This window comes from Semicossyphus pulcher, unplaced genomic scaffold (assembly GCF_022749685.1).
Source record: "Semicossyphus pulcher isolate SPU_LCO1_2020_fin unplaced genomic scaffold, fSemPul1.0.p SCAF_3, whole genome shotgun sequence".
Lineage (NCBI taxonomy): Eukaryota > Metazoa > Chordata > Actinopteri > Labriformes > Labridae > Semicossyphus > Semicossyphus pulcher.
Window position 1 is genome coordinate 29,297,530 of NW_027211704.1, and position 15,214 is coordinate 29,312,743.

The 15,214-nt window shown below is 40.9% G+C and overlaps 1 protein-coding gene across 2 annotated transcripts; it reads left to right on the forward strand.

The window, feature by feature from the left end:
* The first annotated feature begins 571 nt into the window (after window positions 1–571).
* cldn19 (claudin 19) lies at window positions 572–14,945 on the forward strand. Of its 2 annotated transcripts, none has more exons than XM_069678055.1 (5): window positions 572–1,327; window positions 7,383–7,547; window positions 7,894–7,978; window positions 9,888–10,034; window positions 13,434–14,945. In XM_069678055.1, the coding sequence occupies exons 1-5, from the start codon at window positions 1,105–1,107 to the stop codon at window positions 13,468–13,470; spliced, it is 657 nt and encodes a 218-aa protein (XP_069534156.1). In that variant the 5' UTR covers window positions 572–1,104; the 3' UTR covers window positions 13,471–14,945. The 2 variants fall into 2 exon arrangements, with proteins under 2 accessions (XP_069534156.1, XP_069534155.1); XM_069678054.1 differs by having other exon boundaries at window positions 13,993–14,945.
* Window positions 14,946–15,214: the final 269 nt, after the last annotated feature.

The following is a 15,214-nucleotide window of genomic DNA, read 5'->3' on the forward strand; positions in this document are numbered from 1 at the left end:
GTGTCTGCGTTTACAGGATGTACAGTGGGGTGAACTCTTACTCGCTCTCTCGCTCCCTTTCTCTCTCTTCATTTGTCAGGGTCGCTATGGTGATGGGGGAGGCTTTTCTCGGCGGCCCATAATTTCCAGAGAGCCTGTCTGGATGTGACATGTCCTTTTCAGCCAGGCATTGTTTAGATGCTGATTTACGTGTGTTTGTTGCACTTTACCACCACCTCCTCCACAACTCCAGCAGGGGTGGCAAACTTTTAAAGGATCAATGCATCCAACACCATGTTGAAGTTTAAACGGTTTCATTGAATGATTAAGAAAGATTCAAAGTCCTTAATTTTCCAAATAACACTTGACTTTTTGTCAATAATGAAGTTGCTACATCTTAAGCTTTCTTTTCCTCTCTGTATGAAGCAGTACTTATTTTCCCGTCCAGCCCTTCCCTCTCCCCTCCCTAGTAGGCGTTCCTACAACACAGAGGAGTCCAATCAAAGGCCAGCCCTTTACTCCATCCCTCCATGGTCAGCCTGTTAAGGACTTTTTGTGTTCAAATGTTTTTTTCTTTTTTTTCCCTGCTACCCCTCATTGAGCCACTTGAGCCTGGAGCAGATGGAAAGATTATAGTGGGGGGAAAGTAAGCAAGCAGCAGAGATAGAAAGAATTGGAAGGAGCCATGCAGAGAGTGAGGCAGCCCAGCGACAATGCTTGATGAACTGAACCACTGAACACCAGAAAGTCTGTTTTTCCACTTTGACTGAGCCCCCCTGAGAGACCGAGGAATCAGACAGGACAGCACAGAGGGGAGACATCAACTCATCGTCCCAGCTGACGGCCAAGGAAAAAGCCCAGGACGTGGAGAGCAAAGGGAAGAAAGAGATAGAGAGCAGGAGAAAGAGGGGAGTTCTACAGATGAGAGTTAAAGCAGAGAGGTAGAAGGAGGTGATTAGAGGGACCAGGTAGTGACGAGAAAGTGACAGGATTGCCACAGGTGTGTCTGCAAAGACTTTTCAAATACGGGGGACACACCAGTCACCCGAACAAAAGCTGTTGCTATTAAAACAGAGAGTGACAGAGTGAGGGCAGGCAGAAGTATAGGGACAGAGCTAGATAAGGATGGCCAACTCAGGTCTCCAGTTGTTGGGTTACTTCCTGGCTTTGGGCGGCTGGATCGGCATCATCTCCACCACCGCCTTGCCCCAATGGAAGCAGTCATCATACGCCGGGGATGCCATTATCACGGCCGTGGGTCTGTACGAGGGGCTGTGGATGAGCTGCGCCTCACAGAGTACAGGACAGGTGCAGTGCAAGATCTTTGACTCCATGCTCTCGCTGGACAGTGAGTACCATGTTTGAATTTGGATGACAATGACTTATAGTGACTGTTACTATGATCTTATCCTTCCTAACTAATGAACTAATGAAATTCTTTTGAACACTGACAAAATATGCAAAAAAAGGGCACTGATGTTTCAAAGCGATATTAACTTTATAATTTATCAGATGATGGTAAAAACAATAAAACATGTAAGCAAGGCAATAATCTCTTTATTACCCTCTATACTTTCACTTTGCTTTCCTTCTCGGCTGCCAGTTAATGTGTCGTTAATAGTCTTGTTTTTGTTCAGGCGGTTCTTTACGTGTTTTCATTGGCCAAGATGACAAAAGAAAGAACCATTTAAACTTTTGCCTGCAGTTCTCCTGCTCAACCTATCCTGAAAAGATTTCTCTTATAAATCACAGCAGTTATTACACTTGGCCCATTCATCTGGCCACATGTATAAATCATCAGCAAGAAACGGAAGGAAAACAAGCGCTCGTTATCTGGGACGCATTACATTCAGAGGCTGTAAATCTCCCGTAAAATGTCGCTGCTTGTATCTTTAATGAAGTTCAATTAAAACTCCAGAACATCATGAAATGTAATATGTGAGGGGGGGGAAGGGGTCAGGAATGTGGGGTTCAGACATAAATTAGCTTAGAATATGAGCCTCCTGTCATCTCTAATCTGTAAGTAGGATCCAGTGACTCATAATTAATGGCACACAGATTATAGGAATCCATCCATCTACTGTCTGCTTAAATCACCCTATTAGAGGTTCTAATGAAAGGCTACAGGGGGCTCGGTTAGAAGTGATTTTCACCAAACAATTGAAGTTTGTCTGTTTTTCTCAGTGGTTTGACCCTGATGTGCTTACGAGTCCTGATGTGGCGCACTTGCCTTAAAGCAACACATGAGGCACTTTGCAAACATTTCGGTGTCTTGTGTGTCATTATATCAAAACATTTTCTCTGGCGTTCTGTGTGACGGGCGCCCGAGCTGATCTCCCGTCTCCTTTGCTTAGTTGCAGCAATAAGAACGGCGTATTGTCCTTGCAGATGAATAGAGGCTGTTAGGAGAAGAAAAGGGCAGTGTTGAGCCAAACACCAGAGATATTCCCAGAATGCGCTCTGTCTTCCCCACACGCGCACATTGTTCCATTTGTCCATTAACACACCCAGTGAATGCAGATTCAGACTGAGGACGAACACTGAAGAAAACCCTTCCAAGCAGTTAACTCTGTGTACCTCTGAGTGAACGCTGAACTGGAAAGTCATGGCTGAGCATTCTCAGGTTTATTCAGGTGGTTCCCCAGACAGATTATGAAGTGGAGCAGATCAGCATCCAATCATGTGTCTGGGGTTCAGAGAAGGCACCGCACGTCTGAATCTTGATTAAACACCCCTCGGGCGTTGGTTTGATCCAACCATAACACTGATGCGAGTTATGAAGGAACTTTTCTCCCTGGCTACATTCACAGCAGGAGCAGCATGTGATGGAGGGGAGAATTGTTCACTAGACTGTGCTGCGTCTACTGATGCGGCCAAGCAACCGTAGCGGAAGCTGCAGGTTAACTGAGCATTTTGCTCAAAAAGAAGCTGATGATTAGGATACTTCACGGTTGAGAAGGTTGGCTATTATTATCGTAAGAAGGACGATGGTGGTGCTGAAAGGACAGCTCTTCAGGACTAGAGACAACTGAGCGGGAAGACACATCGCCTCTGCCAACACCTTGGTTCCACTAAATGTTAAAGGAATAATGTGTTTCTTGTTTCCAGTTCTGTAATGAACATGCTTGTAAAAGTGTAAAACTGCTTCAGTAGATGAGGCCACTTTTCCTCATCGTTAATTAAACACTTAAAATACCTGATATAAAAATCTGCTCAAACAGTGGACAACTGTCCAGGGCCACACATCAGCTTCTAATAATTGTCACTTTTAAGGAATAAGGCCAGTGTTATTAGATATCATATGTGTCTTATGGTCGGCAAATCCCATTAAAGACTGAGAGCACCAATGTGTTAGTCTGCCTTACAATGCAACCTAACTTCCCCTTCTGTGGCACGCAGCCCAAGCCCATTGATTCTGACAAAAACCACCAATTTCCTAAAACAGCTGAGCTCTGGGACCATTTTGTTGCGTACATGATTACACATTTGGTGCACCAATGGGTATTTTGGCTCTCTTAGCAGTGTATGTGATGCTGTGCAACAGCCTTTCTCATTGATGTGTTTTTAATAGTTGTTGGAGAACAATGTAGCTCTATGGCACAGATGAATAAGACACATCACACAATGCTTGTTATTAGGATCAAGTCATTGCTGGTTTTTGTCTTTTAATCGGATTAGTTGACAATATGAAAAATAAAGAATATCACTATCTTTATGTTTCCCTGAAACTTTACACTGAATTGGGTAAAGTTAATTTCTTGCTATTCAAACGGTTGCATTAGTTGTGATTATCTATTCTGGTCTAACTGAAAGTATTTAGCTTTGAGAGGTTGGCCTTGACCAGTTAGGATAATTGGTTCAGGAAAATTCAATTTCCACCAATTTAAGTGAGGTAATACAATCAGGAACATCATGTTAGCGTGTTTGTGCTTTTAGTTTGAAGAGAAAGTGGAAGAAAAAGGGCTGCAAATGATCAATGTGAGTTGAGGTCTATGGTTCGGTAGTGAGTGGGCAAACACAACTTACGTACAACAGAGTCACAAGTGACCTCACAATGGGACCTTACAGTGCCTACACACACACACCAGCAAGCACACACACTCATTGAAAGCTTGTGGCTGGCACCACCAACCTTGGCACTGGAAAGAGAGAGCCTAGTGGGTGAGCCAGCCCTCCCACACCTCCCTCCCATCCCTCCTCTTAGCCTCTCCTTCACCCCAAAGGCCCCTGAACTCCCATACTGGTTTGTCACTGATTGAAACTGGTCAGAGTGGTGTCACTTTGCATCAGCCTGAACCCCCGCACATCCTCAGAAAAAGAGGAATGCCCCAAGTGGATGAAAGAAAGGCAAATCAAACCTCTCTCTGTTCAGATACTCCATCAAAAGGAGCTCTGGAGCCATAAATCAGACTTCAAAGATGTTTTATCCTCTTTCCTCCATCATAAGTCCCTTCAGATCAGCTTCTGAAACGCTACTTCACTGCCACACCATGACTGATGGTGTGTGTATTTCTGTCACAATGACAAATGATGACTTTAGGTTCCTGCTCAGGCTGTTGCTCAACAGCTCCCCTTGAAGTGATTTCCTATTTTTCTAACACAAAGCACAACAGATAAGCCCACAGAGAGTGAAAGCACAGATGAGTACTTTGTATTTTCTTCTTCTCTGCTCTATTCTAATTTTATTGTTGATCTTGCAAACAGTAATTGGACTGAAAACTTATCAGTGAGTGGACCTTAAATGTTTTGTCAAAGTAGTCTAGCTGAAGGTGAAGTTTAGTTAACGCTGACCTTGGAAGAAGTGAATTTGAAGTGTTCATTTTCTCGCTAACGAGAGAGATGTGGTTGAAAGCTCAGGAAAACCAGTGTCATGCTTCTAGTTTATTCTAATCGTGCCTTTTTCCATTACGTTTCATATTAAGGGTTATTCAGGATTAAAATAAATGATGTTTTAAACTTCTTTGTGTCATCATAGTGACATAGTGCTGAGGAAGCTTTAAAAAAAGTCAAGCAAACACAATGTTCATGGAGGGTGGCCGGTTTAAGTCCCGGTCGGACCAAGCATGGAATTGGGGCTGGTAGCTGGAGAGGTGCAAGTTCCTTTCCTGGGCACTGTCGAGGTGTCCTAGAGCAAGGCACCAAATCCCCCAACTGCTCGGGGTGCATGTCCATGTGCAGCCCCTCACTCTGACTTCTCATTAGTGCATGTTCATTGGTCCCTGTTTGTGCATGTGTGCATTTCGGACTTATGTGTGTGTGGCACGTTTGTACTAACAGTGAAAAAATGTCCCCCTCAGGTATTAATCAAGTATGTCTTCTTCTTCCTTTTCACTTTCTTAAACAACAGCGTAACTACAGAATAATAAGTGTCTGTGGTTTGAACATGTTCAGGCATATTGGTCAGTTAGTTAAGTAGATGTTGGTAATTCTTAAGGGCTGAGGATTGTATTTATTAGTTAGTCTGACAGTGAGATCTCATTGTTGGGTGGATTAGATTTATCAAGTGTTATCTCCTAACAGTAGTTATGGTCATAGTGGTTCTACCTGGAAGAGTAGGATGTTCTTTGAGCAACATCAAGGTGGTTTGGTAAATGGAATGGTAAATGTACTGTACTTATATAACGCTTTTCTAGTCTTGCGACCAATCAAAGCTGCTTTTACACTACATGTCACCTTCACCCATTCACATACTCATTCACACATTCACACACTCATTCACACACCGATGGCAAAGGCCTACGTTTCTCCAATCAGATCTATGCTCATTCGTGCTCATCATACCTGATGGCTATGCCTTTGGGAGCAATTTGGGTTTCAAGGTGACATGTGAGCTGTAGCAGTCAGGAATCGAACCACCAACCTTCTGATTGAGAGACGACTGACTCTGCCACTGAGCCACACTCAAGTCTATTCTACTTGATTCAATTTAAGTTAAGTGAAAAATATTATTGTTGGCCATAAAAACAACTTTTTGACCAAAAATGTTTCTCAAGGTTTCACATGGTTCCTTTTTGCCATGGCTTGGAATACCATGAGATGTGATTACAGCTTAGTTAAAACTATATTGTCAAACACCTTTCTCTTCTTTTTTTGAAAACCATGACCTTTGAAAACCAGGATTCCACCAAAAAACAAACAGAAAAGTTAATTAGTTGTGGGGACTTGAAAGCTTTGATGGTCACAAGAATGAAAGTTCATTGTTTGAGTGTTACTCTTGGAAACAAAAGTTTGACAAAAGAATCCACTTATTAGCTTTTTTACGAAGCTTTGAATAAGATCAAACGCTTTTGATGCTCTGAAAGAATACAATGCAAACCTTGGAATAAGATTTTTTATTAAAGTATTCAACTATATTAATTGTATTTTCTTAAGTCCTTTCAATGATTGTATGTCTGTGGCTGTGATTTAACTTTCCTCTCTCTCCTGATGTTCAAACACAAGCTCACACTTCCAGTCATTGTTATTTGAAGCTAATGCCTGTGACTCTCTGTTAAACCTGCATGAAAAGCTTTGTTATATTTACTTTAATTCAGCTTTGTTACATATCAGAAACAGAATATTGGACTTTGCATGTTTACTGCCGCTGCTGGGATTTCAACAATCCCCTTGCTTGTTGTAAGGAAGACGCTCTCCATCAATATTTTGACAGTATCATTTAGTGCTTAGCTTTGCTTTAGCATCAACATCATTGTGAGCGGCAGTGTTTGAGGCAGTAATGTCTGATCGCTGTGGCGACAGCCCCGTGAAAACAATCTTGCTTTGTGACAAAGCCACACTAATCCCACTGTGTGAAACATGTAAAGCAGACCCTCCTACAGCTGCTCTGTGTGAGAGAGTTCTGTGTTTCATCTGTCTCTTCCACCTACAGTTATTGCGTGTGTGCTGATATTGTGCATTTGCACATGTGTGTGTGTGTGTGTGTGTGTAAAAATGTGTAAATATGTTCCTCCCACTAAGTTATGTGTGTGCTGAGGCCTGTGTGGGCAGCACATTAGATTTTTTGAAAAGGCAAAACCACAGTGGAATGATATGATGAAGATTTAGAGGGTGATTTAAGGTCAAAGAGTTTGGCCAAGAAAGTCACCTCTAGAAATTAAAAAGGCTGAAAAACACCCGGCTGGAAAGTAGGACAGTGGTGGACTCGCCCTAATGAGGCTTCAGCCAGAAATGCATGTGGTCTCCCATCAATCCTCCATGGTGTTAAGCATTTTTCTCTTCTTAAAATGGTCCCTTTATATCCAGAAATATGACTTTTATTCTAAGTAATATATTATTTGTTTTCTCATTGTCTTCTTTCTTTATTTTTTCTCCCTTTCTTTCTTATCTTCTATTGTATCACCCTCATCCACTATCTGTGCTCCCCTCTGCGATCCCTGTCTCCTCCTTTCCTTTTCTTTATCTAGTCCACATCCAGACATGTCGGGCCCTTATGGTAGTGTCAGTACTGCTGGGCTTTATCGGGATCATCGTTAGCGTGGTGGGCATGAAGTGCACTAAAGTGGGAGATAACAACCCAGCCACCAAAACCCGCATTGCTGTCACTGGAGGAACTCTCTTTCTGCTCGCAGGTGGGAAAAATGTATTTTCTGTTCTGTTCCGTTAGTTTGCAACCAAAGTCATACCGCAGTATCTCTCACAACCAGTGCATTGAGCAAGAATGGCTTAGCATTTTTCTAGCCTGAATCTCTCACCGGGGGTCTTCTCAGTAATTAGAGTCCCTGCTGTAAACAGGAAGTGGTCATTTCAGAGCCATTAGCAACTGACCTCAGATATAAACCACAAGCCCAGAGGAGAAAATGAAGTGAACGAGGATTTCCCAATTCATCTATGCGTTGGTTTAACTACAGTGAATGCTTTCAGGCTTAATTGATACAAAGAACTAATACACTATTACTAATCTTTCTCCCTCCGCAGGTCTTTGTACACTGGTGTCTGTGTCCTGGTATGCCACTCAGGTGTCCTATCAGTTCTTCAACCCAAATACACCGCTTAACGCCAGGTATGTATCTGCAACCATGTAACATTCCTTATAGTAATTTGAGAACAAAATATTGTTGCCCCGCAGCTGCTCTTAGAAACATTATTATCAAGATTAGAGATCAACAGTAGAAAGGGAAGTTTCTATAATTTGGCGTTTAAAGCATGGGAGTCAATAACTGATGGTAAATGGGACACATTTCATCCACCATGTAGGCTATGTATGTATGTATGAGCGATTTATATTCTTGTGATGTGAACGTGATGGTTTGATTCATTGATTGATATTCATTTTGAACATGTAAATATAATAAAAGTATATACATAACTAAATATGAACAGTAAACTTACAATTTAAATTGCAGAATTCAGCACAAAGTAAACGGTACATGTTTGAGAAGGAGTGATAAAGTATAGTTAAAAGGCAATATTGGCAAATGTCATTATTAAGCCGAGGCATAAAACTCCCTTATTTAAATTGTGTTAAACTGTATCTGAATAAGTATGAAGCACATTAGATAAATAACAGATTTAAAAGTTCCACCTCATTTGAGTCATTTTGCATATAAAAAGCCTAATATGTGTTGTGCAACTGTGTGATGAATTGATGTTGAGGAGAGGATGTGCAAGAGTGGAGAAGAGAAACTGGCAGAGAGGGAAGACATCTGTCTCCAGAGTAACGCTTATCTGTTTAGTGTTTACATAATGGCATTGCAATGATGCAAATTCTGAGACTGGTCTGAAGCTGAATCTGAAGCAGTCTTGTTACATTTGATAAAATTCTCATCTCTTGTCCTTATATTGATACTGACATACAGTAATTGCCTGCCGTCATTATTAATGCTCTAGAGCAGGTGTGAAGCTTGTACTCAACAGTGATCGATGTTCAGTGCTGCAGAATTTATGCTGAGACAAGTGTAACATGAGAATGGGAATCTGTTTAGTAGCAACAATGCTACAGCCTAATAAACATGCCTGGCCTTAACTACCAACACTTTGTTGTTGTGAATAATAAAATGGGAGCTTATGCTGCTAACATAACTTATTATGGCGGCTAAACATCATAGCTTTGACCACTAACAAAAACTGAAAAAACTGTGAGCTTAGCTGACGGTTGTTTAGTAAGGTTAAGAAAAATGGCTAACTTCAGGTGCTAACAGTTGACAAGCCTGATTAACGTGAATGATTTTAGCTGCTAACAGTTGCTAGTGGTTCAAAGATAGCTAGCTTTAGCTGTTAACAGTGCCTAGATGATGGCTGCCAATGCTAGCTCTAGCTGTTAACATTTCCTGATTATGGCCAATAAACAAGGCTAGCTTTGACTTAGCTCTAACTTTAACCATTCTAAAACAGCAGACGTTGTTTTACTGGTACTTAAAATCGCGAATTCGCTTTAAATACATTTTTTATGTGCAGCCCTGAATACCTATTTCCAACCCTAAGAAAGTAATTTTTACACATACCAGTGTTAATACCTCTGCCTTCCTTCAGACGTTGGCCTTCTGAAATACAGAAGCGATAGGAAAAAGATGTCATGATAGTCCCTATCATATACTTTGATACAGCTACTGTCTCTTGTGAGTCAGGCTAATTATGAGATCAGAGATGTCCCCTTTGTGGATGTTTTCAGACAGCACGCTTGAGCAGTGCGTGTCAGTCGCAGAACTTTGTGATGTTTATTTCAGTGTGCAACTTAACAGGTTAGAGTGCTCATCAGCACTCAAAATATGGAGAATAGGAGGATCTATTTTTTCTGCGAGCTGTACTGGGTTCTCGGCCAAAATAAACTGTGAAAATGATATGTGGATAGCTATATGGACAGAATACCAGGAATAATTCATATTTCACATAAGTAGAAATTAAGCAAAGGAAGTAAAAACTGTAAAACCTCTGACATTTCCCTGTGTTTTTCCTTCTTACTTCTTGCACAGGTATGAGTTCGGCTCGGCCCTGTTTGTAGGCTGGGCAGCTGCCAGCCTGACGGTTCTCGGTGGCTCCTTGCTGTGCTGCTCTTGCTCTAAAGACGACATGAGAGGGCAGCAATATTACCGCCAATCACAGCCTTCCACAGCCAGGGAGTACGTCTAAACCCCACTCCTTCCAACAGTCTCCCAAACAGAGAGCATTGGACACGCTTGGCACCACTCCCTCTTTATTTTCTCAAATCATACCTTTTACAAAAGAATCATGCAATCATTTAGCTACTCACACTCTGGCATGAGCAAACACAGTACACATTAAAACAAGCACACACATCACCCAATACTGGGATGCATTTTTGTGCTAAAATCTACAAACTTTGCACACAGACAACCTTTACATTTCAAATCCATCATTCAGCTTATTTACTTCATGATAAGCTTGTTTTGTTATCATTATAAAGCTAATTTGCCTTCATGTCATTAAATAATCTATTTTAGATAAGTGCAGCTGCTAAACCTGACTCCAAAATCACATCTACTTATCTAAATGATCCTTTTGGGATGAAAGAAAACTGATCAGAACATTTGTCTCTTGGTACAACAAAACTACATTTAAAGTGAATTAAAGTATAAGTTGTATGACAAAAGACACAGAGAGAGAATGGACATGGAGGTAGACACACTGGTATTGTACCACTGAACTTTCGTTAGCTTGTCCTCTGCTTCCTGGTTGGAGCTACATCTGTGGTTTGCCTCCATATTGCTCTGTGTATTGACACTCCTCTGGTGCAGTTATGTTGTGTAAAGCGGAAGCCCCATACCTCTGTTCAAAAACTTAGAAAAGTTACAATGTAGCTCCCCTGCTGTCGTGGGAGAAAGAGACTGGGCTTGTACTATCTCACCCAGGAAAACGACTGTGATTGCTGAGGACACTGGTTTCACCTGATCACAAGAGAGGCACAAGGCAGTGGAGCTTTTACAGCAAGTTTTACTCTGGTGCAGGTATCCAGTTTGCAGGATCGAAATTGAAGCTAAAACTGAGCTAGACATATTTTGCTGCGTTATTGTGTTTCATGACAAGGATTTTGAGCCAATTAAAAAATGTATAATTTAGCTAAAGTTCAAATAAATTTACTCTGAATTTCAGAAAAAGATTGTGGTAAGTATATTGAGTCTAAAGAACACTGGATTCGGCCAATACAATAAGAAACCACACCCCTACAAGCCCATTTTCTTATGATTGGCCAGCTCTCTGAAGTCAGATGCATTTTAAGATGTTACAAAGTGAAATTAGCATTATTAAGTGAAATTAAGAGCAGCACAAGGCAATGGAGCTTTTATAGCAAGTTTTACTCTGGTGCATAATTAGCATTATTAAGGGACATTAGCATAACTTGTCACAAAGTGCAGCGTTCACAGCAGCCTACAGACTGAGCTGAGAAGCCTGGGGATTACTGCAACATACTTTTACCTACAGATTTGGAACTTTAGTATGGCCATCCAGCATTGTAGCATTATATATATGTCTTAAAATGTGAAATGGCATAATACCCCCTCTTTAATGGATACAGCTTATGCGTGACCAAATGAGACTGTCCTTACAAAAGTACTACTTGATTGTTCAACAACCTATTATGACCCATATTTTGATCTACAGCAGCCAAAGTAATGGGAGCCAAGGCACAATCGTGATGTACTGTATTATAAAGACTGAGAAAATCCATATGGGGTAGTGGGCAAGCCTGACGGGTCAGTCAAACGAACAAAAGACTTTCACAGTGGGGGAACAGAGTTTTTAGTCCTGTGTAAATCAAACAGTCAACGTAGACTTCTTTTCAGTTACGTGCAAAACGTCACGTATAGATATATCCTCATATAGATAACGCCATGTCTAAATGTAACCCGGACCACATTGTTTTTTCCTCAACCTGACCAGGTAGATTTGGTGCCTAACCCTAACAAAACTGTAACTGTTTCACATCATTAATAAGTACGAGGATATGTTGCTACCATCAGTTGGGGCGCTATACGGAAACTCTCCTGTGGGTTGCAGTACAGGGTAGTAAAAATAAACCTATGTGGTCACATGGGTTGAAGGAGTTGTTGACTAAACCAACCAAATAAATGACAGTAAAGAATCAGGTGTGTTCAGTGTCAGAAATATCCTTACTTTAAATAAGCTAGCTCTTATATAGTCCGTTTTCACACAGGTATCACTCGATGTGAGCTGCACAAAAGGTACACAATCTTAGCTGCAGGAGTAAAGGTCAACTGCTGGTAAAAGACTGCTTAGTCTGAACTGGGTATGAACACTGTTGATAATCATTTCACCATTTATTTTACACTTAGAAAAAGTGAAGGTTCTCAACAACACATGTCAACATACTCCATTTACTAACATCATCATTCCAGGTTCCCCCTTTCATTTCATAATCTGTTGTATAACCAAATGAATGATTACGACTGAAGCTATTTCATATACTTCTCACATAAGTATAATCATCATAAGCTATCAGAAGCTAGTGCAGTATTAAACAGTACTTTACAAAAGGACCATAAGCTAACATGATGCTTAAAGCTAAGTTGTATATGCAGTAGAAATAACTACCTGTGTTTTACTGACTACTACATGAATTACAATGGATAAAACCTGCCCAACATTAGAGCCTGTAAAGCTTAACGACAGGTTGAACTGGCTCTTGATGCTCCCACATCATTTCCCCTTATTTGTGTGTTTTATAAACAAGCTACATTTCAAGATAATAAAGCCATTAAGGTTTCTCAGAATCACCCGCAGTCCCCCCATTTCCCAGTCATACGGCCTCTCTTCTTGGTAGACCCTTGTTTGTGGAGTTCTCCGTTATTCTCAGATTGTGGGTCTAGAGGAAATTCCTTGTGCCCTTTAAATGAAAGAGGGTGTTAGGCGACACTGGTCTGTCAGCAGCAGCTGTGCTTTGAATAGAGACTGCTCAATAACAAGACGGACAGAATGACGTGTGCAGCTATGTCCAAAGAAAATGACTTTTCAAACTTTTGGGGAATTAAACTTTATCGCTGTTTCTCTGGGACTTTAATGAAAACATCTTTGCTTTTCTCAAATGTGTCCCATTGTGACAGTTGGCTTAGCATAGCATACACAGCTTGCCTGGGTTTGTCTAAAGCGTAACCCAAAAGCGTAACCCAAAAGTTCAAACTATATCTTAAAAATATCTGAGAAACTCTCAGTTTACTGAAGTGCAGCCAGAGAATTCAGACGTAATGTGTTTCATTTCATCTTTGTCAACCAGCCCACCATAACTTCTACAAAATCAAAGCATGTGACCTTTGAAGTCTAGATTAAGCGTTGGCTAACATGTAGCAGCATCGCCCATCCTCCTTCTCATTGACTTTCCACCCATTTAGCTAACATCTCATAATCATCAAACATCCTTTGTTTTCTTTCTAAAACTTCATATCTGTTGTGAGAATCTGAGAGGTCTTGATGTGTCTCTTATTTCCCCTCGTGTCCTCTAATCCTGTTCTTCTCTGACTGTCTTCTTCTCTCCTCTAATTCAGGGCAGAGTTGTTGAGTGAAACTAGTTTCCCTGACTGATCAGCCCCCGCCTTTTTATCGAGGACTGTCCGACTGTCCAACCACTGTCTTCCCCCTTTTTTTTCCTGTTACTTCTTAGACCCTAAATTTGGACTTCTGGTAGTAGAATATTCCCCTTTCCTTAGTACTACAGCTGCACCTTATCAGTTTTACTGGGGACCAAGATGCATTATCTTGACCCCTTATTCTCCCTATCTTCTGAGCCTTTTCTGTAAATATGGACTCTATAAAAATATGTGATTTGACCTTTTGTTTAATAAATGAGATGGCCTCCTCAATTTCAGCCTGTCAACCCTCTGCTACACCACCAACAACCCCCCCTCTGTCCCATTATTGGCCGAAAAGTTAACAATGTTTTGAAACCCTTAGTGGTTATGTTGCGCTGATTTATGAGTTCACTTATATCCTATGACCTCTGGGTTTTCTTTTGTTTTTCTTTGTTATTGTGTCATTTGGGTTTATTTTGTTTGCTGTGACTGTACTTTGACTGAAACGTGTCTTTTTTTCCCTTTTGAATTGCAGACCAAATGTTAAAAGTACCCCACCAGAGAAAAGGGAGCAGTACTTGTAGTTTGGGAGAGTCTTCTGGCCTTACCATGGTTTAGATTCTGTCAACAGGCAAAACCCTCTCACCGAGGAATTCAAAACAGACAAACAGACACCATTAAAGAAAGAATTTGTGAACAGCAACCTGTCAACATGAATTAGAGTCTTTTGCAAGTTCAAATTAATAGTTTGGGGATGTTTTATGAAATAGTTGTTTTATGGGTACTGAAAGAGATGACATCCTGTTTTGTCTGTTTTGTTGACTCTGGGAGAGACATTCATTCAGGGTATGTTTTCTATAACATGTTTAAATGCCCGGGTGTATATACCACCTACTTTATTTTTTTTTTTACTACATATAATGTTTTACTACAGTGCCTTATAACACATGTTTGTGCACATGTTTGTTTTGACTTCTTTATAGTCTCCCATCCCATCTGAGGGATGTTTGTCCATAGTTCCTCTGCCAGCAGCTCTGTATGCCTTCCTCTATTGTTGGAATTCTGAAAATGAATGTGAAGCTAGTCTACAGTACCACTTACGAAACAACAAAGACATACATACGATAGATCGTCAGCATAGTGCCTTATGCCACTGTTTGTAAGAAGCTGTGTGCCCGCTTCTACGTAGCCTGGATTGAGGATATACCCAGTAGATTTGTTTTGTTCTGTTCAGTGCCAATATGATTTTGTGTGAATGACAGAGTCGTCGTCTTATTGACTCTAAAGGATGTACTGTACTGTGTGCTGTCTCCTGTACTAAGGAACACCAGTTTGCTGAGTGTTCAAAAGCCCTTCTGATGCCTGCATTTATTTACCATGCCATTCCTTTCTCTAATATTTACCTCCTTGATGTTGTGTATCATCTCATTTACAGTATACCCCTGTCTGTTTCTTTTAGAATAAAGTAAACAGAGACATAAAATTTGATTGGAACGAGTCTGTTTTTTATTACTTTGTGTCCTTACTTTTCACTCTTGCTTGACTTTTCCGCCCACTGCCCCCTCTCGTTTCCTCCTTTCCAGCTCAAATACTTGTGTTGCACCCCGTTGTTCAATAATTGCAGACGTGGAATTCCACTTCTGCTCCACTGGACTGAGGCACATTCTCAACGCTGGACTCACAAAGTTAACTCAGTGCTACAGCTGACAGCAAGACTTGATTTTTCTTCTTTTGTTGAGATTCAACAACAAACATTT